We start from the raw sequence: 26,540 nt of genomic DNA on the forward strand, positions 1-26,540 counted from the left end.
ACTTACACAAAACAAACCTATCTTTACATTTTATTCTATTTTTATTTGGTCATTTCATTTCATCTATATGTGCTATTCATATTGGGGGGGGGGGGAAGCCTGTTAATATCCCTTTACCTAAAATTTACCTTCAAAGTGTTCTCTGTTAGCAAAACATCTTTCATTATACCACAATTTTCCTTTGGCATAGTCACCCTACACAAATAAATAAAAATATCATTTAGGCATTATGTGGACTTAAGATATAAATTACAAACTCTTTAAAAAATTTAAAAGTTCAATATTTCAGGAATGTGAGGCAAATAGAGAGAGAAATATTATATGCAAATAAAAGGTTATAGAATGAGGACACGAAACAAGAATAATGCTTTTGAACAACACACACACACACACACACATACACACACACACACACACACACATACATACACACACACAGGAATAAAAAGAAATTTCATCTGAATGAGCGTGTGTTGATGGTAGATGCCTCTGAACTAGTCTTTTGGAAGCTAGAGAAATTATTAGCCTTTCACCACAGTCACGATGGGTCACATGCTTATCTTCTACTCTTCATTAGCTGCAGCCAGGCTTAAGGACTCTCCACAGAAGCCTGACAGAGGCGAGAAGCAATAAGAAAAAAGCCACAAAAATATAGGTTTTGAAAAATTGGTCATGAGAGAGAAGCTTTCCAGAAAGTGAGATTGTATAACGTTGGATGTGAATTATGTGCAAGACTTTGAGGTGGTTTTTTGTTATAGGAAGATTCTGACTTACAAATTAATTGTTGAAACAAAAGAGAGACCTCCTTGCATTTTTAGAGGTCAGTAATAAAATCTGTCTAATAATCTGTGCATTAAAATCCTTTTAAATTGGTCGTGATAATGGTTGCACAACTCTGTGATTATACTGACGCCCACTGGAATTTACACTTTAAACGGGTGAATTTTATGCGACGTGTGTTATGTCTCAACACAGCTGCTAAACAAACAAAACAGGCTTCTAAAACAGAATAAACAATTTATTTGAATGGTGTGGTAAGGTGTTATCCTAAATGAAACTTTTGAGTTCTTATATAAATCTTCAGGTTTGCAGGACACTGTACTTATCATTGTAATACCTGAGCAAATTATATAGAAACTTTATTGGGCCCTGACTTTCTCCTTTTCTTCCTTTTTAGATTTCTTTTTATCTATCTCCTACCTGGAATCAAACAGGTAAGAGCCCAGTCAGTATCTATGGGATAATTTCATCAGATCATGTTGACTTCATTCCGGAGGATGAGCTCATGACCCAGGTCTGACTCCAAGTCACAAGGATTGGTCAGGAATGAACACATGATCCAAAGCAGGCTAATGAGTCTGTCCTGAATCTTGAAGGAACTACTGGGAAAGAGATATTGTATTCCTGCTGGGATTGGTAAACTGATGGCTTGTGAACCTGGTGGCTATTCTTACTCACATTTGGAGAAAACTTCCTGAGAATGAAGCTAATGGCTTGCAAGAATGGCTTGAGGTGAGGGGTAGGCATGACAGGAATGAAGAAGGTAGGGAAGGCCCTGGCCCTGAAGGATCTTGTATGTTTCACACAAGTTAGAATTGTACCTTTGAAGAAGCGGCCCGAAGTCCCTGCTATTTCTATTAAACCAATTTCCCAACTTAGCATCTTTGTACTTACTATTACCTCTGTCTGAATGTGCTTCCTCAAGTCATTCAAGCCTCTGCTTAAATTTCACCTCCTTGGAGAGGTCTGCTACAATCACCCTATTTAAAGTAGAATACTATCTTCCCTTCACTCTCGGTTTACCTGCTGTAATGACCTGTTTTCATTTCAATAAGCCCTGATTACTATCTGCAATCATTTTATGCATTTGTTTGTGTGCTTGTTTATGATCTATCTCCCTTAGTAGAATGGTAAGCTCCTTGAGAGCAGGGACTGTGTCTTATTCATTATGGAATTCTTCTTGTCTAAAAAAGTATAGACCATAGAAAGTACTCCACAAATATTTGCAGAATGGATGAATAAGTAAATGAGTAAGTCATCAAGTAGTAACCCCTTCCAACCTGCCCAGACAGCCCCGGGCATCCCATTCTTACCACCCTTCCTTCGGTCATTATAAAAAAGGTCTTATCTGAAGGTAAATCCTTTTCGTTTTTAAGAATAACTTCATGCTTGAGCATGCCTGCATGTATGAGGAAGGACTGAGGAGGGGACATTGGCAAAAGGCTAGGAATACTCAAAATTTCTGTTGTGCTTTCCAAACGAAAGCATGCTTAGATGTTGATGGAAATGACCTATTGAATCATGAAACTTGACCTTGTAGCAGAGAGGGAAGAGAACTGATGGAATAAGATCCCCACAAAAAGCCAGACACAGAGGTGTGGCTAGCTTCCTTGGCCTTTCGTGCAAATTAGAAAGTGACTTTCTCCAGGTGGGCACAGACCTGCATAGGGCAGATGGATGGGGCGTACAGTGTTAGCCAGATTTCAGCCCCAGTCTCTTTTCAACTGGGCGCCCTGGGCAGAAAACACCTGACCACCCACCACCATCCTGGTCAGCAGGGGTGGGGGCGGCCTCTGAGACAAGGCGGGCACTTTTCCCTTGGAAACAGAAGAGGAATCATTGCTTGATAATTGGTAGATATACCAATTATAATATATATCTATTTTTTTATATATATATATATATATATATATCTATTTTTTTTAGCTCAAATGATAAATAATATGATAGTAACAGGGATAATCTATATTGTGAATTCTTGCCTGGCACCTCATCTCTTAGGGCACCGAGGAAACATATCTTTTAACCAACCCTTGGAAATGTAAAGCTTCTTACCCTTTCAAAACCACAGAAGTCTGCCCTTGAAAACTAGGAGGAAAAGAAAAGGAACTTTAATTTTTGCTTGATAGGAAAAGGCATGACAAACCGCAGCAATGTGAATGACACTCAATGCAATGTTTCCTTAATATTTCAGCAGTTAGGAGAGTCTCACTGATTTCATCTTCAGTCTTTGCCTTGTTTCACCATTTGATTAATTTATACCAGTGATGGCAAACCTATGACACATGTGTCAGAGGTGACACACGAACTCATTTTTTTGGTTGATTTTTCTTTGTTAAATGGCATTTAAATATATAAAATAAATATCAAAAATATAAGTCTTTCTTTTACTATAGTTGCAAATATCAAAAAATTTCTCTATGTGACACGGCACCAGAGTTAAGTTAGGGTTTTTCAAAATGCTGACATGCCGAGCTCAAAAGGTTCGCCATCACTGATTTATACCTTAATTTAATTCCAGAAAGGATTTGGGATCGAAACCCCATCGGCGGATGATTTAAATGGAGGAGTTAAGAAGTGTGTAGAAATACACGAAGTCTGCCACCCACGTGGGATTAGGCAGACACACCCTAAATCTGTCATTTTCTCCATGGCCTCCTTCTGCCCAGCCCAGTGCAGCCCCTGGGTCAGGCCCTCTGTACTTTGAACTCGAGTCACTGTTCCTGGCATCTACAACTCTCTGCTTCAGCAACCCCATGATAAGCACATGGAAGGCCAGATTAATTGTCTGAGAAACAAATGGTACTTTCTCAGAGAGAGTGAAGAAAGCGGGGAGGCTGTGAATATTTGTATAGCTGAAGAAAGGTAATAATTACCACGCAGAAGAAATACCTACTTCTCAACCAATATAATTGCCCTTTCCATACTTACTCTTGTCTTTTCTTCTACTGCTCCTAAATCTTTATTACTACTCTTATTTCTGTTGCGGTAATTTTTGAGAGGTACTCATTAACATGCTTAAGAATTTCATGCTATGTATATTGTATATTTTCACCAAAATATATATTCCCTTCTCTCAATCCCAAGAGTTACTTTAATTTATGTTACTTTGTAATATAATATTTAGCATTACAAATCACCCTAAAGCATTTTGGAAGCATATGTAACTATAGATAGGTAGATAGATAGATAGATAGATAGATAGATAGATAGATAGTTTTCTACTTATATGTATTTAAAACTTACTATAAATTGGTATAGTAACAACACTAGCACCATTTCAAAATATTCAACACAATATTAATAATAAGGCAAAGGAAGAAATCACTGTATTATGCTTTTATATTTTTCAAAAGGAAGAAGCATTTCAATTTTAAGATATACCACATATAATTCAAGAATTCAGTGTTTCTACTTTATGTCTTGAAAGACATTTAAGGTTAACTCTTCATTACGAAGCTGTTCACATACCTTTAGATCAGAGTGTGGTGGGCGACGAAGATCTCCACTTACAAAAAGTCCCAAAGAGGTGAGGATAACTAAGAAATGATTTGTTAAAACCATATCCACCACTGAAAGCTCTGTATGTCCTAAAGGAAGAGATTATGCCATGGGTTTATAAAGTGAGGAAAAGGTGAAATATTGATCAAATGTTGATATAGAGGAAATGCTGAAGACGAGGGCACTGTTAGAGGGTTTACCTTCTCCAACTTTGGAATAGATCATCTCTGTCAGGTTATACCACTGGGTCTCATCATAAAGCCAAAATCCGGAAATGCTGAGGCCTATGTAAACACCTATCATGAGAGGGAAGGAAAATTAAGGCAAAGCGAGTAACTCACTTCCATGGTGCTAGGTCTTCATGGGCCAGAGCCTGCTCCACCTTCCAACCCATTCTCTGCCCAGGCCTCCACTCCCCTCCCCTCAGATTGCATCTCACTCCCCCAAGCACTGGAAAGATGAAGTCACTTCGGGCTATGCCACAGGATGTTAGCCAACCATCTGGTTTAACTATTAAGTGTTTTGTTTTATATGGAAGTGGGGTCAGAATATGCCACCCCAAAACATGGGGATTATTTTGAGTTGAAGGCAACTGAAATCAATAGATGCAAGAAGAGTTCTCTATCTTCCCCTTTTCTGCCTAAAAGCAGGGCATCCATTTTCCCGTGAGAAAGGTGCCCCATTGTCCCAGAACGAGGAGAACACCTCTGATCACTGGAGAGATGCGTCGACACTGAGACAGCTTTGTGTAAACAGACCTTACAAAATAACTCTTATTAGTGCCCCCGCTTACACTCTAGTCACTTCTCCCCATTTTATCATCCTTTCCTTGGTTCAAATGGTATATAAACTTCTGAGTTTAACCACGACTTTGAGTTTCATTCACTTATTTTCTGTGAACTCCGTTGAATGTAAATATTAATAAAAACGACACTCCTTTTCTCCTGGTAACCTTTGAGAGTCTAATTCAGATCCCCTGAGACTGAACCTAAAAGAGTAGATGAAGAGTGTTTCCTTCCTAAAATCCTTCTGAGCATTAATATGTCCCTATATCATTAGTACAATTTCAGTAAACAATGAAAAAAAAAACTCTAAAGAAAAAAATTAAAATGTAAACTCCCCGAGAGGAGAAATTATGTTTGATTTACTTTAATATTTGTGGTTTTAGAAATAGAAAAATATTTGCTAATGCCTCATGAGAACCTGTTTTTAAAAAGACCAAACATATTGCAAACACCAAAAGCACATTGTTCCCTGATCCCACCTTTCCTTGGCCGACGCTGCTAGGAATGTTGTGAGCCTTTTGTTTTTTAAACGTGGATTTGAAGTCTAGTCAAAAGTCATAATGATTGGGGGTTCAGGAGAGTGGAGTACAGGGGGTCTGAAGACAGTTGATAATCTAATATATATACTTTGTTTTCAAAAGACGAATGTGGGACCAGCCATATTGTAAAGAATGCATTTAACTCTTGGCTCTTTTCTGTATAGGGAAAGATGTAGACAGACGTGTTAGTACCATCTACTTTTTCCTGGAAGAGAAAAGCTAAAGATAAGCTTTGCCTTTCTAAACAACAAATTTAGTTCTACAGGTAACAGTACACTATATTCTAAGTGGGGATGATGATAGGTGTCTAGCATGATATTACATGACCAGACTCCAGTGAAGTTCAGAAATAGTTCGTGCTTCATTCTGGTTAATATTTTAGACTAAAATTAAGTCACAGGCTACTCTCTATGGCAAACTGGCCACAACTGTATCCCAGGTTTAAAGAGGCTGAGTAGACCATTGTGAAGAGTTTGGATTTTATTCTAATGGGCGAAGGGAAGTTTGTAAGTGATGTGAGTTGACTGACACTTGAGAAGGTCACTCTGGTGGCTGTGTGGAGGGTGAGTATCCTGGGACAAGACTAGAAAAGGGGGCGACCACTGAAGAGGCTGTCAATTAGTCTCGTGGGGAAACAATGTTGACTTGACATAAGATTGTAGCGGAGGTGAAGAGCGGCCGCCTTAGAGATAGACGCTGGGTAGAGCACCATCCTGGAATGTCAGGAGAGTCCGAGCAGTCAAGAATGTGTCCTAGATCCTACTTTCGAGTAACTGGATATTAATTAGGAAGAGGAATATTGGAGAGGAACAGATTTTAGAGGGAGATGAATCAAGAGTTCTGGATGGGGATGCTCATTAGACATCCAGAGCAACTGTAAACTCGACAATCTGGTATAGGAGTTTGGTCTCAAAGGTGTGGCCAGCACCAGAAATGCAGATGTGGGAATTGTCCGCCTGAAAATGGCATTACCAGCCCCGGCACTGGGTTAGGTTTCCCAGGGAGAGAAAATGGTTCCCTCAGGAAGGAAGCCAAAGACCAAGCCCGGGGGTCATCGGCATTTTAGGGTCACACTGAAGGGAGCCAGCCAGGAAAACTAAGAAGTGACTAAGAGGCAAGATAAAAGCAATCGAAAGTGGTGTCAAGAAAGCCAAGAGAATAAAATGTTTTTGAGGAGCGAGTGGTCAGTTGGGTCCAATGTTGCTGAAAGAGAACCGGCAATGTGGAGACTGTGGGTGGTGTTGGGAAGAACCAGTCAGTAGGGTGGTGGGAACAGGTCTGATGTGTACTGGAAGGAAGATGCATGGGTGGTGGACAGTGGCGCCGCCATCTGCAATAAATTCTTTCCAGAATTTTTGGCTTTGTGGGAAAACAGAAAAATGGGGGATGGGCGTAAAGTGAGATAAGTGAAGATTTTGCTGAAAGCTGTGGGACAGCGGAGTGTGCTTGTATGCTGATGACCTGATCCCATACGGGAGGAGAACATGCACGAAAGGTGAGATTTGCAAGTGAGATGCAGGAGCAAGACTCTTCCGATGGCTGGGCAGGGATTGGGATCCAGAACACAAGGGGTGAGGGGTGACCTTTGATAGCAGCAGAGACACTTCCCACAATGCAACAGGCAAAGAGACAAAGCAGGGGAGGACAGATACAGGCAGGATGGCAGACATGCAGGCACAAGGACGGAGTTCCTTGCGATCAGTCTTGATTTTCTACATGAAGTATTACAAGCGCAGCTGAGAGTGAATAGAAAAGGAAGGTGATGTTGACGGTTTGGAGTGTGGGAAGTGGTGTGATAAGCTCATTTTGCCGAGTTGGAAAATACCAGGGAAGAGAGAGAGTTTCTGGGTCGTGCCGAGTGCCCACTTGAGACTTGTGATCACGAATTTTACAGTCAGGCCAGTTGGTGGAATTAAAGTGGGATTACTGTGCACATTTTTTTTTTCTAGCAATATTCTGCTATTCCAGGGCAGGGATAGAGGTGGTTTTAACCAGAGCCGGGTTTATGCAGGTAAGGGAGATAGAGAAGGGCGAGGAAGTCACAGAAGTATTTATAAGGATGGACTAAGCAAGTGATGGTGAAAAAAGAAGGAAAAATTCTGGGTAATGAAAAAAGTGGGAGTGACCCCATGGTGAAGTCTCAATAAAATCAAAGAAAAGTTGGCATGTGAGTCCCGGAGGAGACTGAGAGAGGAGGAGGCAGCATAGAGCGTGTGGGATGCTTGAAGTGGAGATTTGGGAGTCGTAACATTATTAGAGACAATGAGATCAAGAAGTTGACCATGGAAGTAAGATGGGGGAAGATCAGTGAAGGAGAGGAGGCCTTGGAACTGAGTATTGCATGGGTCGTTCATGCGTTTGGGACAACAGTGATAAAAGTAGGCAGAGAGGAAGTCAGGGGTCTAAGTGAGTGAGTGCGAGTGGTGGGAAGGTCACCACAGGCTGGCAATAAGGAGTGGGAGAGGGAGGCAAGTCTGAGTTCAAAGGAACTGGGTATTTCAGAGGGGAGGACAAGAGTGATTATTATTAAGAAGTAGCCCTAGGGAACAGGGATGACAATCCTGCCCTTGGGCTCTGAGATATGTGACCCCTGCAGGGGGGTGGGGGAGGGGGGTGGCGTGGCAAGGGAGGCTACAGGAGAAAGAACTTACCTGGGAATGGCCAGGTTATTCTTTATGGCATGAAAGTTAGGGAGGCATTCAGAGTAAAGATGAGAAGTGTTGGGGAGTTTACAGATGACAGATCACGAATTCCACTGAATGGATTTGGCTGGATGGAAAGAGACAGATTTGGGGTGAAATGAAAGGAAGCCAGAACAGTTTGTGTGTGCGGGTGACCGTCGGTGACCCAGGAGATGTAGGTTTCTGGGTGACTGATAAAGCTAGGATGAGAGGCATGGTGGGTGTGTTAGGAGTGTCACTGAGGAGGAGGCGGGTCACAAGTGCAAACTGGAGCACAGGGGGCCCCTGGGTACTCGCTCCCACCATTAATTCCATGAGATCTGACGGCTGGGGGGCTGGACAAGGGCCTCACCAACTGCTAGTTTGGGCAGTGGCAGCTCGATACTGTGGGAGCCTCTTTTTGGCTTGAGTGCAGTGGTGGCCAGCGGAGGGAAAAGGTGGTTTCATCTAAAGAACACATTGCAGAAGCGATGTCTTTTCTCCAGACCTGGTGGTGATCTGCTGAGAGAGACCTTATCAAGCAGAGACTGTCCCTTCTCTCTGCGACTCTCACTTGTGTGGCAAGATTGAGCTCAATGAATTAAGCACAGCCCCTCTCCTGTGGCTCACAGAAGTAAGGCAGGACGAGGGGTTTAAGAGAAGGAGGAGGGGCCCTAGCCTGGCATCCATAGGACAAACCGGAAAAGGACTGAGCTTCCGTGAGTTGAGATAGAGGGGAAAGAGACACATTTCTAACTAGACAATTCGGCACAAGCAGGCACCGAGCTAGAGAACTCAAAGACTGGAAGCCATTCGAAATGCAAAAAAAGTTGGGGCAAGTCTAATCGCCTTTCCCTATACCAATGCATAGCTTGAATCTATTACTTTATAATAAGTCATGGTAGGGCAAGTTTTTGTTCTTTTTATTCTTTTTAAAAATTGTGTTATTCATGTTGCTTCCCTCTCCCATATGATTTCAAGGATTGGCTTGTCAATTTTCACACACACACACACACACACACACACACACACACACACACACAAATACTGCTGCAAATTTTCTTGGCATTGTATTGAATTGATGGATAAATTTATAAACAATTAACATCTTTACAATACTAGAAGTTCGTGTTCATGAACATAAACATTTTACTTATTTAGTCATTTTTATGGCCTCCATTAAACTTTTATAATTTCTGCACAACAGGCCTTGCAACTCTTTAGGGTTTGTTTGTTTTGTTTCTATCTAGGTATCTTTTGAGGTTTATTACTTTCTGAATAAAATTTTTAAAAATTAGAGTCTTTTGTCTTTGGTGGAGTGGTTTTCATAAATTGTTACTATATCCTTCAATTCTGTGGCACTTCCATATTTGTCCTGAGAGCTTTTCTGTTGAGTCCTTTGGACTTGTATGTGGATACACATATTAACTATGAGTGATAAAATTTTGTTTCTTATTTTTAAAATTTATTTATTTACTTGTACTTTCATATTTATTGGTTCTGGGGGACCAGGAGGTCATTGATGGCCTGAGATAAACAACTAGAATAATACAATTAGTAGTTGAAATGTGTAAGGCTCCTAGTAAGTATTACAGTCATCATGGATACATAATAAATAAAACAATGCTGTGCTACCTTAGAATCACAGGGCCTATTTATACATGGCAGGAATAGCCAGGCACAAATAGATGGATGAGAATCACAGTGGATAATCTCTGGCAGGAAGTGATGCATTCATGGAAGGCAGAGGATAAAGGAAATTAGGAAAGATGCTCAGGTCAAAATGGCAAAAAGTCACAGGGAGAAAGATAGTAAATCACACTTGCAAGTAGACAGGGTGCAGCGATGAAAGGTAACTCCTTAGGTATTTTTAGGAAATGTTTTCACTCCTGTGTCTATACGTTTAGCATGTACCACCCGTTAAACATCGCTGTCATAAAATACAAAACCTCACTTCTCACATTCAATAAAGCCACTCACTTACCATTAAGTGCCGAGTTCAGAAGGAAGCCAAGCAGTGCCACGTCATTGGCACAGGGGCATTTTGTTGCTTTGAGGCCGACCACGTGTGGAAATAACTTTCTGATGTTGACTTCTGTTATTACAGTCCCAAGAGTCCACTGAAGAATGGGTTCTATGAAAATCAAGTTTAGGTGTTTAAATTGTGGCAGCCATCTTGAAAACGGAGCATTGTTGCTTTCCTTGAAGGATTTTAGAGCAACTATGTAAATGAACTATCCCATTGATCCAAAAATGGGGGCATTGCCTCACTCTCCGTCCCTTAAAAATAGGTCAATTCTTATTTCTCAGAAGAGAAAGAAGGAAGGCTAATTGCCCTTCATGGAGGCCTGGCAAGGTCACATTGCAGAAGTGCATGTGAGATGGAACACGCTGACCACCTTCACGATCTTTGGAAAATATAATTGGCCACAGGATCTACCCCCAGAAACTAAGTCTTTGGGTCACAGGATATGCACATTTATAAACTGGAGCACAAATTCTGCTTCAAGAACCCATACATTTACTTTTATGTTTTATTATTTATTATTTATTTTTTATTGATTTCAGAGAGGAAGGGAGGAGAGAGAGAGGGAGATAGAAACATCAACGATGAGAGAGAATCATTGATCGGCTGCCACACTGGGGATCGAGCCCCACAACCGGGAATTGAACCGTGACCTCCTGGTTCGTAGGTCGACGCTCAACCACTGAGCCATGCTGGCCTGGTTACATTTACATTTTGTTCTCTTCCCCCAACACTATCTAAACAGCAGTAGATATATAATGAGAATAAATCCAGAGTCACAGTGGAGAACAGGGAAGTTAATCTTTAGTGGCCAAGACACTCAGAGGGATTTCTGGGAGATAGAAAGAAGTTAGGGTGGAACCAACAGGAGAAACCAATCTGAGGTGGGACGGCTTCAGCCCAGCAATCTTCTCTTGGATGTGCAAAGGGTTGGAGCCGGAGAAAGTAAAATTTTACTGCATAAGAAAATGGGAGGCTTTCTTTTCTTCTGAAAAAAAAAAAAAAAAAAAAAAAAGGGAAAAGAGCATCCAAAAACATAAGCCAGGGAAATTTGACAGAATACTGCTCTCTGAATTTCAAAAATATCATCAAAGGACTTTAAAGAACAGAGATATCTGATAATAAATTCTTGAATTGTTTACATTTCTTCAATGTAAACCTCCTCCACCTCCCCAAACTTTTAATAAAATCTGCTACAAAACCAAAGACTGCACGGGATATATTTTTCACAGAGTGCAAAGCCAGGAAAGGAACTAGATTTCCATCTGGGTTGACATAGTTTAGGGACAGCCAAGAAGGGAAAGAGACACGATTTATAACCAAACAAATCTACTCCAAAAGTCAGAGAATTTGGGGCAAGGCAGCTGACTTTCCAGGGCGTTGCTCCAGTGAGAGATCTAGGATTCATCCTGCATGCCTGGTTTCCCTCACCCCCAGTCCACCAGGAAGTTGTATCAGCTCTACTTTCAAAACATATTCTGAAGACTCCTACTTCTCACCACCTCCACTGCTAATCCACAGCCCAAGGACTTCCGGACCATTCTTTGAGTGGAATAGGGCGACAGCTGCCAACCAATTTCCTTTATTCTATTCTTGCCATCCTTCCCCCAATATTCAGTTCTCTACACAGCAGCCAAAGTGATCTTTTTATAAGGCATAAATCAGAATTTATCACTCTCCTGCTTAAAACACTCCAACAGCTTTTCACTATAACTAGAATAAAATCCAGACTTTTTACCATGATCCCTGCCAGGCTCTCCAAGTCCATTATACACGACTCTGCCTGTCACTTATTGTGCACCCACCACACTGGTCACCTCTTAGATCCTCTGACAGGTGGAGCCCAGTGCTGCACCTGGAACCTTTAAGAACTACTCATTTGGGATGAGGGACTTAAACGTAAGAGGGGAAACCATAAAAAACTTAGAAGAAGCCACAGGCAGCAAAATAGCAGACATTTGTTAGAGCAATATATTTAACGATACAGCTCCTAAGGCAATGGAAACTAAAGAGAAAATAAACAAATGGGACTACATCAAAATAAAAAGCTTCTGCACAGCAAAAGAAACCATCAACAAAACAACAAGAAAGCCCACTGCATGGGAGAACATATTTGCCAATGCTATCACTGATAAGGGTTTAATCTCCAACATTTACAGGGACCTCATACAACTTAACAAAAGGGAGATAAACAACCCAGTCAAAAAAAAGGGCAAATGACCTAAATAGACACTTTTCGAAAGAAGACAGAAGGAAGGCCAAGAGACATATGAAAACATGCTCAAAGTCACTAATCATCCGAGAGATGCAAATCAAAACAACAATGAGGTACCACCTCACCCCTGTCTGAATGGCTATCATCAACAAATCAACAAACGACAAGTGCTGGAGAGTATGCAGAGAAAAAGGAACCCTCATGCACTGCTGGTAGGAATGCAGACTGGTGCAGCCACTGTTGGAGAACAGTATGGAGCTTCCTCAAATAACTAAAAATGGAAGTCCCATTTGACCCAGTGATCCCACTTCTAGGAATATATCCTAAGAAACCAGAAACACCAATCAGAAAGGATATATGCATCCCTATGTTGATAGCAGCACAATTCACCATAGTTAAGATTTGGAAACAGCCTAAATGCCCATCAGCAGATGAGTGGATTAGAAAACTATGGTACATCTACACCATGGAATACTACGCTGCTATAAAAAAGAAGGAATTCTTATCATTTGCAACAGCATGGATGGAACTGGAGAGCATTATGCTAAGTGAAATAAGCCAGTCAATGAAAGAAAAACACACATGATCTCACTCATTTATGGATAATAAAGACCATTATAAACGGATGAACAAAAATAGATACAGAGGCAGAGCAGCATTGAACAGATGTCAAACTACAGCGGGAAGGCCGGGGAGGGTGGGGAGTGGGTAAAAGATCAACCAAAGGACTTGTATGTATGCATATAAGCATAACCAATGGACGCAAGACACTGGGAGGGGGGAGGGGAGGCTGGTGGAAGGTCAATTGGGGAAAAAAAGGAGACATATGTACTACTATTTGTAATACTTTAAACAATAAAAAATAAAAATAAATAAAAATAAAAAGAACTACTCATTTGTTAAGTTCTGTACACTCTAAATAAGTGTATATTCATTTTTAATGCAGCATGTAATACTCTGGGTACATCTCAATATGTAGATGATTCTGATTTCAGATTATTTTTTAAATGGAAAGAACTTTATGTTGTTATTTTAGTATTTAAAAGTAGCATAAGACAAAATATCACAGTCTCAAAGACTTGCAATGACTCTTGAACAACTGACTCGCTATTTATAAAAATCTTGGACACTATGACAACAGGAAAGACAACATTTTTGTCCTTTTTGTTTTATATATGTTCCTTTTGGTTAAGGAAATAAAATAATGCAGATATGGTTGAAGATAACCCTGCTCCCCTCCACAGCCCCATTCCCAAATTCTCCCCATTTGCAACCACTACCGTGAAATTGCTGTGTGCATTTCTAGTCCATGCTTTTATTTTTTCACTACAATATATATGTAACCATGAACAAGATACAGCATTGCTTTATTTACTGAATAAATTTCCTGGAAAAATATATATAAAATTGATTTTAGAGAGGATGGGAGAGGGCAAGAGAGAGATATAAACATCAATGATGAGAGAGAATCATTGGTGGGCTGCCTCCTGCATGCCTCTTACTGGAGATCGAGCCCCCAACCCAGGCTTGTGCCCTGAGCGGGAATCGAACCCGTGACCTCCTGGTTCATAGGTTGATGCTCAACCACTGAGCAACAATGGCTGGGCATGGATTTCCTGAATTTTAGATAAATGCTTTCCTACTTTATTCTGAAACTTGATTTTTCACTCAATGTTTTTGAGTTCTGTTCTCAAAGACATATATGGTCTATTTACTTCATTTTAACAGAACATACCACATGTATTTGTCCTTTCCCTCTCGCTGTACATTTATGTTGTTTTCTATCTTTCTTATTATAAAAAATGTCGCACGAAATAGATTTGTACATGTCTCCTGGTACCTATGCAACCTCTTCTCTAGAGCAACTCTGCACATCTGAACCAGCTGTGCAGAAAATGTTTATTCTTAACAACAGATGCCTGGCCCCACTTACGGAGATGAGATTTTAGTTGGGGTATAAGCAGTGATGGCGAACCTATGACACGCGTGTCAGAGGTGACACGCGAACTCATTTTTTTGGTTGATTTTTCTTTGTTAAATGGCATTTAAATATACAAAATAAATATCAAAAATATAATTCTTTGTTTTACTATGGTTGCAAATGTCAAAAAATTTCTATATGTGACACGGCACCAGAGTTAAGTTAAGGTTTTTCAAAATGCTGACACGCCGAGCTCAAAAGCTTCGCCATCACTGGTATAAGGGGTGGTGCAGACATCATTACTTTTCTTAAAGCTACCCAGGTGATCTTGTTCATAAAATGTACTATTTATGTTTCCTCCACGTAGCACCTTATTAAAGTGGAAGTGAATGAATAAAAGTAAAGAGGAAAGTGAGGATAAATACAAAATCTAGGACTGAGGATTTTTTAAAAATTTATACTATAGCGTTATAGGTGATTTAAAAATTGGGCTATGAGTCAGACAACTGGGAAAAAGAAACCTAGTCAGTTATATCACTCAGTGTTTATGACCTTAAAATTAAACAACCGATTTTTCATGAAAAAAATAGAAATGTTCTTACTAAGACTGAACAAGAAATTTTGCTGATGGTCCTCCTAAAGAAGGCTGCTGCAATGAACAGTATCTTCTAAAACGTCTTTATAAAAGATGCAAGAACTAACTTTAGAAAGCCATTGTTTATTATGACCTGCACTGTGGCTATAGAGAAAACCCATCTCCATATTTCTATAGCACCCTTTATAGCACTCTATTAACAATCACCCACATGTTTTTAATTCTTTGCTTCATTAGGATGGGGAGCCCTTCAGAGTCATGATCATTTCTTAATTATTTATCTCTAGTACTTAGCACAGAGTTAGGCATTAAGTAGGTTACAAGATTTGTTGAGAGAACATTACAAATCCCATGTTACTTTTATCTGCTGGCATTTACCTCGGAGTTTATCCAATAGTGTTCCTTCAGTAGTGTAAGTATTTAATCCATGTTGTAAATAAATTCTTACTAACCATTCTTCTACAGCTGCAATATCTATTTGGAAATAAAAGGCAAATAATTAACTATTCTTTAGTATGTCATGTTGGTAAAATTTAAGACCATATGAACATTACCAACAATGATGACCCTTCATTTCTCAATCACTTTGATTGCATTTATATATATTTTTCTATAGTCTGCCTATAAATATTTTGATGATACAATAAGAAAAAAAGAATTGTGAAATGTTCTATCACCACAGCAATGAATCCAGATAATATTTTAGATCATAATTTTTCTCTAAGAGCAGTCATGGCTTTGTAAAAAGAAAATTATGCACTTAGGTAAAGTGGTATAATATTATTTAAAAGTAGACTGTGATTAATTAAAATACATAGTATAAACTCTAGGGCTGACAATAAGAACACTTCAAAGCACAAATAATATGTCAGTACTGGAGATAAAATGGAATCATAAAAATAAGTAATATGAATAAAGACATAAAAGGAAAAGGAAAACAGAAGAGATGGAATGAATAGAAAACAACCTGATGGGAGATTTAATACAACCATACCCGCAATTATATTAAATGTAAATGGTCTAAAAATACCAATTAAGAGTCAGATTTTCATATTAGAGGTAAAAATCAAGACTGAACTATATGCTAACTCTAAGAAATCCACTTTAAATATAAAAGTATAGATGAGTTAAAAGTATGAGTGGTATCTGGGGAAGCCATAGATGATAAACTCAGCCTGGGAGCCCCTGCAGTTGCACCCACAGGCCAAGACTGAGGCCAAGGCTGAAACCAGGGTGCACCAATGAACAACATGCCTGACCCAAACAGCTTAGCTGCACAAGCACTCATATCCACCCAGGCCTCGAGGTGGATCTATATCACAGCAAGGATATGGCTCTTCCAGTGACTACTGAAGCACCTGGTACCCAAGGAGATCAATGGCTATTTGTGCTCTTTTTGTCACTACTCTTTATCAAGCAGTTTTTGGACTCTGGGCAATGGTGTGAGAAACACCATATATGCTTCTACAAATGGAGCTTCTTGTGCAACTGGATAAAACAATGAGGGAAGTCAGTCTTCTGATGGAGAACTTAACTTGCCTTCAATAGGACTGGATTAAAGTTGGCATATGCATAACTTTCATGAAATATAAAAATTTTAAAACATCAAAGTATTAATTGAGCGTAGTGGTTTGGGTTGATTTCTGGGTTCTCTATTCTATTCCATTGGTCTACATGTCTGTTCTTATGCCGGTACCAGGCAGTTTTGAGAACAGTGGCTTGTAATACAGCTTGATATCTGGTATTGAGATCCCTCCTACTTTGTTCTTCTTTCTCAGGATTGCTGCAGTTATTCATTGTCTTTTTTTTTTATTTTTTATTCCAGATGAATTTTTGGAGAGTTTGTTCTAGGTCTGTGAAATATGCCATTGGTATTTTAATGAGGAGTGCACTGAATCTATAGATTGCCTTGGGTAGTATGGACATTTTAATGATGTTGATTCTATCAATCTATGAATACGGTATGTTTTTCCATCTGTTTATATCTTCCTCTATCTCTTTTTTCAATGTCCTGTAGTTTTCCGAGTACAGGTCTTTTACCTCCTTAGTTAAGCTTATTCCTAGGTATCTTAATTTTTTTGGTGCGATGGTAAATGGGATTTTTTTTAAGCTGTCTTTCAGAAAGTTCACTAATGGTATAAAAATGCCATAAATTTCTTGGAGCTAATTTTGTATCCTGCTACATTGCCAAATTCATTTATTAAGTCTAATAAATTTTTGATGGAGTCTTTAGGATTTTCTATGTACAGCATCATGTCATCTGCAAATAATGACAGTTTTACATCTTCTTTTCCAATTTGTATGCCTTTTATTTCTTCCTCTTGTCTAATTGTTATGGCTAGCATTTTCAGTGCTATGTTGAACAGGAGTGGTGAAAGTGGGCATCCCTGTCTCGTTCCTGTTTTTAGGTGAAATGGTTTTAGTTTTTGCCCATTGAATATGATGTTGGCTGTAGGTTTGTCATATAAGGTTTTTATTATGTTGAGGTATGATCCCTCTATTTCCATTTTGCTGAGGGTTTTTTCAAGAAAGGGTGTGATAAAGGAGGCATGAACATACAATGGAGTCAAGACAGTCTCTTCAATAAACGGTGTTGGGAAAGTTGAACAGATACATGCAAAAAAAAATGAAACTAGATCACCAACTTACACCATACACAAAAATAAACTCAAAATGGATCAAGGACTTAAACATAAGACAGAAAAACCATTAAAATATTAGAGAAATACACAGTCAGCAAAAACTCAGACATATGCCGAAGCAATATCTTCACTGATACAGCTCCTTCGGCAAAGGAAACTAATGAGAAAATAAACAAATGGGACTACATCCAAATGAAAGCTTCTATAAAGCAAAAGAAACCATCAACAAAACAACAAGAAAGCCCACTGCATGGGAGAACATATTTGCCAATGTTATCACCAATAAGGGTTTAATGTCCAACATTTACAGGAAACTCATACACCTTAACAAAAGGGAGATAAACAACCCAATCAAAAAAATGTGCAATGGACCTAAACAGATACTTTTCGAAAGAGGACATAAGGAAGGCCAAGAGACATATGAAAGCATGCTCAAAGTCACTAGTCATCCAAGAAATGCAAATCAAAACGACATTGCGGTACCATCTCACACCTGTCTGAATGGCTGTCATCAACAAATCAACAAACGACAAGTGCTGGAGAGTATGCAGAGAAAAAGGAACCCTCGTGCACTGCTGGTGGGAATGCAGACTGGTGCAGCCACTGTTGGAGAACAGTATGGAGTTTCCTCAAAAAACTAAAAATGGAACTCCCATTTGACCCAGTGATCCCACTTCTAGGAATATGTCCCAAGAAACTAGAAACACCAATCAGAAAGGATATATGCACCCCTATGTTCATAGCAGCACAATTTATCATAGCTAAGATTTGGAAACAGCCTAAGTGCCCATCAGCAGATGAGTGGATTAAAAAAACGGTGGTACATCCTACACAATGGAATACTATGCTGCTGTAAAAAAGAAGGAATTCTTACCATTTGCAACAGCATGGATGGAACTGGAGAGCATTATGCTAAGTGAAATAAGCCAGTCAGAGAAAGATAAATATCACATGATCTCACTCATTTGTGGAATATAATGAACAACATAAACTGATGAACAAAAACAGATCCAGAGACAGAGAAGCATTGATCAGACCGTCAAACCTCAGAGGGAAGGTAGGGGAGGGTGGGGGTAAGGGGGAGAAATCAACCAAAGGACTTGTATGCATGCATATAAGCCAAACCAACGGACACAGACACCAGGGGGGTGAGGGCATGAGTGGGGGTGGGGTGGGGAGCCCATGGGGGGATGAGGACACATATGTAATACCTTAATCAATAAAGAGAAACAAACAAAACAAAACGTAAAAATAAGAGCCCTGAGGATCCACACATCTTGAATCACTTTTTATGTCTGAATTAAAGTCAGAAATAGAAATAATGATGTGGGTCCTATAAATGGTACATGGAATGATTGAAATACCAGGAAGAGTATTGGTTTGATACTTTCATGGGAAGTAATATCCGATATTTTCCGGATTGGTTTTATACCAACGGCATCTCTTTCCACCTGCTGGTTACCCAGCACACATTTCTGTTTGGTGGCAGTACCCATCCTGCTCACCCTAAACACATGGGGAGTATTGACCTCACGTGTGATGTTGGAAAGTTAGTGAAAGATGCACATAGAACAGCCAAGAGGCTGTGTACACTGTGTTATCTGGTAGATCCAGAACCGGAAGTTGAAGAGTTCAGTGCCAAAACTCCAGACCAATGTACTCAGGAAGTTTATGTGCTCTCACATGCTATTCCAGAACTCAGAACAGCAGTAGGATTCTCTGAAGAGTTACAGGAAAGAGGGATATGTGGCTGTTAAAACCCATGTGACTTTGGGGAAAGAAGACGTATCCATTAGATAAGTGACCAAGGTGATTGTGTCCCACCCTGAAAAAATAGCCCCAGGCTTATTCCAGTGCTTGAATGTTTATTTCTCTATGCTAGTTGGACATTTTATGAAGCTAAAGTAATCAAGATAGCGTGGTATTGGTAAAAGGTAGAGAGTTCAGAAATAGCAAGTTAATGGAGACAAAGAACTTGAACAACAATGGTGTTGGAATAATTACATATCCATATTCTGCCCCCCCCCCCAAATGAACCTCAGTTTGTGTCAGGTACAAAAATTAACTCAAGTTGAGTCACCAACTTAAATAACAAACTCAGAACCATAAACTTGAGTTAGGCAAAGATTTCTTAGCTATAATGCCAAAAAATGCAATCCATAAATTAAAATCTGATAAATTAGACTCAATCAAAATTAAAATCCCTGATATTCAAGAGACATTCTTAAGAGATGAAAAAAGACAAGTCATAGACTGGCAGAAAATATATGCAAATCATATATCTGACAAGGGACTTGTATATAGAATATATAACAAGAAAGATTTAAGTAGATAATTCACCAAATGGCAAATAAGCACAAAAGCTAGCACTTAATAGCAGATTCCATAGTAAAATAACATATAATATATTATAGCCTACAACATTTTAAGATTAATGATTCAGTTTCAGTAAAATTAATTGGTGCACAAATTCCTCAATACTTTAATTTTCAAGTTCTAGAAAGGAATAATATAAATGTTATACATGTCAGAACAATCTATAAAAAAAATAGAAAAAATACAGAAATCTCAATTAAATTTGAATTTCAGGTTAAACACAAATAATTTTTAGTATGACCTATATTTAGGTCATACATTTAGGTCATCCATGGGATAGCAAACAATTTTGTAATATAATAAATACTTTTATTTGCTAAACTTGGCAATCCAGACCCATGATTATAATAATTAATTCAGATCACTCTTACCTGTACTTTTTGTAATGTTTTTTCTGGGAATATCAATCAACCAGTAAATCTGATCACTGAACTAAATTAAAAAAGACATCAGAAAACAGTTTTTTACAATGTTAATAACAGCACTTACTTTAGCATATTACACTCTATCTTTTTTTAAAATATACTTTATTGATTTTTTACAGAGAGGAAGGGAGAGGGATAGAGAGTTAGAAACATCGATGAGAGAGAAACATCGATCAGCTGCTTCCTGCACACTCCCTACTGGGTATGTGCCCGCAATCAAGGTACATGCCCTTGACCAGAATTGATCCTGGGACCCTTGAGTCCACAGGCCTACGCTCTATCCACTGAGCCAAACCGGTTAGGGCTACACTCTATCTTTTAAAAACAAAAATAAAACAAAAACATCCAATGCATATGCCCTTTAACCAGTAATTTTATTCTTAGAAATGTATACTACATTAAACTGACCACTAAAAAACTATTAGAATTCATAAATGAGTTCAGCGAGGTTGCAGCATACAAGATCAATATACAAGAATTAATTTTATTTCTATACATTTGCAAATAACAACCTGAAAATGAGATTAAGAAAGCTATTTCCATTACAATAGTATAAAAAAGAATAAAATATTAGGAATATATTTAACGAAAGAAGTACACCACTTAGATTCTGAAAAATACAAAACACTGTTGCAAGAAATGAAAAAAGAAACTAAATAAAAAGATATCCCACATTCATGGTTTAGAAGACTTAATATTTTTAAAATGGCAATGCCCCCCAAACTGATCTACAGGTTGAACACACTCACTGTCAGAATTTCCACTGACTTCCTTGCAAAAATTGACAAGCTCGTATTAAAATTCAGATGAAAACTAGTGAAATTCTATGGAAACTAGCAAAAACCATCTTGAAAAAGAAGAACAAAGTTGTAGGACTCATTCTGCTGATTTCGAAACTTACTGCAGCGCAATAGTAGCAAGGCATCATGGCACCGGCTTAGGAACAGATGTATGGGCCCCGGCTGGTGTGGCTCAGGTGGCTGAGTAGCATCCCATGCACCAGAATGTCTCTGGTTCTATTCCCAGTCAGGGCACTTGCCGGGGTTGTGGGCTTGATCCCCAGTAGGGAACATGCAAGAGGCAGCCAATTGATGTTTTTTTTCTCTCTCTTTTTTAGTTCAATAAAAACATTAAAAAAAAAAAAGAATCAATATATCCCCAGTGGGGGTGGGGAGGGCATGCAAGAGGCAATCAATCAATGTTTCTGTTTCTCTCTCTAAAAAATTCATATATATATATATCAATGTATAGAGCAGCGATACAGTATAATTGAGAATCCAGAAATAAAACCTCATATTTACAGTCAAGTGATTTTCAACAAAGGTGCCAAAACAATTCAGTAGAAAAAGAACAATAGTATTTTTAAAAAACGGTGCTAGGGCAGCTGGTTCTGCACATGTGAAAGGATGATGTGGGCCCTGACCTCACACCACACACAAAAATGAACTCAAAATGGATCCATAATGTAAAAGGTAAAATCAGAAACTTTTTAGGAGAAAACACAGAGGTTGCACAATCAATGAATATACTCAAAACCATTTAATGGTACATTTTAAGGAGGTGAATTTCTGTATGTAAATTATGTCTTAATGAAGCGTTCCTAAGAAGGTGAAATAAAAACATGCTCAATGGGAAAAAATCCCAGAGAATTGTTGCCAGCAGGCCTGTATTGTAAGAAATGCTAAAAGGAGTTCTTTTAAATCCTCTCCTGAGGATATTTCCCCCCATTGATTTTGAGAGAGAGTGAAAGGGAGGGGGGAGAAGGAGAGAGGGAGAGAGAGAGAGAGAGAGAGAGAGAGAGAGAGAGAGAGAGAGAGAGATGTGAGACACACACATTGATTGGTTGCCTCCCACACGCACCCTGACCAGGCCAGGTAAGGAACCTGAAACCCAACTATATGCTTTTCAGTAGGAATCAAACCTGCGACCCTCCAGTGCACAGACTAACGCGCTAACCATTGAGCATGCTGGCCAAGGCTAAAAGTTCTTCAAGATATGACACCAGAGGGCAACTTATATCTACAGAAAAGAATGAAGAGCAGTGCAAATAGCAAATATGTAGGTAAATAGCAAACAACCATGTGTAGTTTTTCTTTTCTTCTCTTAATTTCTTTTAAAAAATATGACTGTTTAAAGCAAAAAGTATAACATTATTTTTGAATTTTAAAATATATAGATGCAATATTACTGGACTAGCTATTTTTTTAAAAACAACAACACACATCCTATTAAGAAGAGTATGCTTCTTATTAATGCTATTAAACAGAACAAAGTAAAATGTAATTACCAGCTTTAAATTAAAGTGGAAGATGCCAGCATATGTACTATTTATGATTTTCAAGCTGGGAACAACTCCTCCTGATGTGAACACACTTAGAAAGTCCTTTGAAGTAAAGGTATTGTCAGATTTGAAAATACACTGGATTCTCTTTAGGAAAGAGGAAAAACAAACAAGTAATGACAATTCAATGAAGAAAGCATATTACATTAATTTAAAAGTGAGAAAAAAATCTATGAAAAGTAGATGCTGCTAAAGACTGCTATCTCTAGTCATTCTAGTCTCTTGGAAGAGAGTCTATTTTGAAAAATTCACTTTCAGAACTCAGTAACCTATTATGCTAGCGTCACAATAAATGTTATTAATCCTTATAATAATCTCTGTCATAGAAATGGTCATTAAAATTATTACACTTAATAAACATAGACTCAAAGCCATATGCTATCACATGTAGAAATCCCTATTTTAGTAAAATCATTTTTTTGTGTCGAAATAAAAAAGAAACAAATGTATAAAGCAAAACTCATTTTACTGCATTTGATTGGGTATTTCCCAGTTTTAAGAAGGTATGCAAAAGTGTAGCAATCACAAATGCTGATGGATACTAGGAGTTTTAATTCATTTATTTCTCCCCATAGTTTGGATACGTTACCTAGCTAAGTGGGGAGACATATTCATTCTAAAAAGATTTACTGAGCTCTTTCTACAAATTAGGCAGCAATACAGTGCCGGGAGAACAGAAGTGTACAAAAATCACAAATCCTTGCCCTCGTGGAACTTACAATGCAATGGGGATTGGTCGGAAGGAAAAGCCACACTCCTTTTCCTTTGTCTTGTCACACTCCACCATTTATTGCCCTTTGTTAAGTTGGTATATGCGTAAGCCCCCATTCTAACCACCCCTTTGAATTGCTTATCATTGGGTTTTCCCATGATTAAACACATTGCGTGTATAAAGAAAATCTTTCTCTCTCTCCTGTTAATCTGTCTTTCGTCGTTTTATTTTACAGGCTCCGGACAGTAAACCCAAGTAGCTTCAGTACTACTCTACAGTTCTTATCTTACAGAAGATTAAGTGTCACCATGAACACAAAACACTTTGGAAAATGCCTGACACACATAAGTAGTTTGTACGTGTTAGTTATTATTTCTGCTAACACCACTGCTAGATCCACTAGATCACAACCACCTAAGCAGCAGGTTATAATTCCCCTTTACAGAGGACAAAACTGAGGACCAGAGAATTTAAGTGACCTGCCCCATGGCATACAGACCATACATGGAAGGAACAAGATTTGACCCAGGGTTGGCCGTTCTCTCTTCCTCTAAAGCCCTTCTTTTCCCATCTACAATAATAAAAGTGTGGTATGCTAATTAGACCAGACAGCCGAACGACCTTCCGGATGACCTTCCGGACGAAGCCGGGGCTGTGAGGGCCAAGGAAAGCAGCTGCAGCTGCGAGGGCCGAGCCGCTTGCATGAATTTCATGCACCGGGCCTCTAGTCCTATACAATGATAGCCTGAGCAACCATTACCACGGAACAACCAGGACGACCGGTCGCTTTGATGTGCACTGACCACCAGGGGGCAGGTGCTCAACGCAGGAACTGCCCCCTGGTGGTCAGTGCGCTCCCACAGTGGGAGTGCTGCTCAGCTGACCCACCCATCCCGGCGGCCCACCAGCCCGGCAGGGAGCCACTCACTCCCTCGGTAGTCCTGCAGGTCCAACCTCTGGAGAACGAGCCAGGCACTGACAGACCAGCCTCCCCTCCCTAGATGCTCCACAAGAAAGAAACAATATAAAAGCAGCCTCCAGGTGGCTCCTGACAACTGACGTGAACATCAGCAGGATGGATCTGGATCCTGGGCCGGCAAGGGTGTCCCACTGCTTGCCTGGAGGGCCAATCGCATCCTGGCTCCTCTCCCTCCCCAGCCCCCCCCCACCTTCAGGATGGGTGCCAGACGCAGGGCTCATGGCTGGTGAGTGCCGCTGTAGCGGTGCCAGCCTCTCCCATTTGGGATTGACTGAGTGTGAGCCCGCAGCAGGCACAATGGGGCTGGGATGAGCAGGAGCAGCAGGTAAGAGTGGCAGGCGGCATTACACTGCCAGTTTCAGCTCAATCCCCGCAGAGACCCCACCTATGCACGAATTCGTGCACTGGGCGTCTAGTGTATATACTAGTATATAAAAGGCTAATGTGCAAAGTGTCCCCTCGGGAGTTCAACCAGGACACCAGGAGTTCGATCACTCGCTATGACATGCGCTGACCACCAGCGGGTGGCGCGGAATGAAGGAAGGCCCCACAGGCAGCCAGCAGCCATGGAAGGAAGGCCCCTGCCGGCAGCCGGAAGGCCATGATCAGCCCTGATTGCTGGCCAGACCTAGGAACCCTACCCGTGCACAAATTTCATGCACTGGGCTTCTAGTAATATATAATCACAAATAGGAAAGGCATTTTTTGACTCAAAGGGCATGAGCTTCACAATAATTATCAATAAAAATTAAAAACGCTAATATATGTTTGGCATATGACGAAGAAACTAGGAACTAAGTCAAAGCAGACTTTGGGCTAAATATATTTGCTCTTGTGGGTGTTTTTCTTTGTTTTTATTATATTTATCATAGATTTTTAAGCAATCCGTGCATTATTTATTAACTTACATTTTTGGTAGCATTTGCTACATGACTACCTTAATAGTATATTTTATTTTATTTTGATGTGTGTGTATGTGTTTTAAATCTGCCATTATTTAAATCAAAGGGATTAAATAATCTCTTATCCAAAACAACTGTAAGGTGGCACTTGTTATATAAAAAGGAAAGATTCTTTCTCAAGGCCAGTGAGATACTTTTCTTTGTCTACCAGGCTACATCTATCCAACTTCAAAAGTATAAATCACATCCACAAAAAAATGAAGATCGTTATAGCTGATCTTTTAAAAAAGTGAAGAAGGAGGCATCTTTAAAGAAAACAAAACCGCCCAGGGCACTCAATGGCTAAGTAAAATATTTTATCTAATCCAAGCGGAATGGAATAGAAAGTATTATTGAGAGGGTAAACTTGAAATGCAGGCAGACAGGGCAGGGGTCCAGTGGAAAACAAAGGCAGGTGGAACATAGGCAGGGGCAGACATGGCAGTTTGAGCAAGCCTGGCCACAGGAACCAACCAAGCAGAAATAATAAAATTTTCTGGACTCAAAGCAGTGAAGCATAGCAATTCCTCCTTTGGAAAACTGCTGTTTGAACTACTTTGATATTCTTAGACAACCTCTTATTCTGTAGGTCAACTCTGTTATTTTCTGATAGTCCCTTATTCTGTAAAATAACTGTTTTAGTTTGAATAATAGAAAAAGATAAAAACTTAGCGGTCTGACCTTGCAAGCTAGCCCTCTGACGTAACAGGCTAATGCTGATACTGATAGTAATTCCCATATTCTTATGCCAAGTATTGGTCCATTATGTATTCAAGGTTACAAACTGTCTGCAACAGTAACCTACACAGAGCTCTTTGTAAAATCTGCAGACAAAGGGCTCAAAAAGGTATAAATACAGAGAACTTCCTCTATTTGCTTACTCAGAGATTTGGGAAACACCTCCCTCTGGGCCCGCGCGAATACAGACTCCTAATTAATTGGCTCATTAAGGCGTCTCGTATCTCTCTGAGCTGATTTACGATACAACAGCAGGAGGCATGGGAAAAGAAGGGCGGGCCTGCAGCAACAAGGCGTAGGAACGCACAGGGACAGAGAAAGAACACAGAGAAACAGAGCAAGTTAGGTCCGTGCTGGGCAAAAC

General features: G+C 39.6%; 1 protein-coding gene across 1 annotated transcript in view; it reads right to left on the bottom strand.

Moving 5' to 3' along the window:
- Positions 1-26,540, bottom strand: part of CATSPERB (cation channel sperm associated auxiliary subunit beta) — an 80,979-nt gene that overhangs the window by 48,350 nt on the left and 6,089 nt on the right. The window contains exons 3-10 of the mRNA XM_036325563.1: positions 22,753-22,893; positions 20,412-20,472; positions 15,401-15,496; positions 10,250-10,399; positions 4,482-4,577; positions 4,252-4,370; positions 2,836-2,868; positions 129-195 (exon numbers count right to left, since the gene is read on the bottom strand). Coding sequence (XP_036181456.1) covers positions 129-195; positions 2,836-2,868; positions 4,252-4,370; positions 4,482-4,577; positions 10,250-10,399; positions 15,401-15,496; positions 20,412-20,472; positions 22,753-22,893 — 763 coding nt within the window. The remainder of the gene's footprint in view (positions 1-128; positions 196-2,835; positions 2,869-4,251; positions 4,371-4,481; positions 4,578-10,249; positions 10,400-15,400; positions 15,497-20,411; positions 20,473-22,752; positions 22,894-26,540) is intronic.

This window comes from Myotis myotis, unplaced genomic scaffold, assembly GCF_014108235.1.
Source record: "Myotis myotis isolate mMyoMyo1 unplaced genomic scaffold, mMyoMyo1.p scaffold_m19_p_1, whole genome shotgun sequence".
NCBI lineage: Eukaryota > Metazoa > Chordata > Mammalia > Chiroptera > Vespertilionidae > Myotis > Myotis myotis.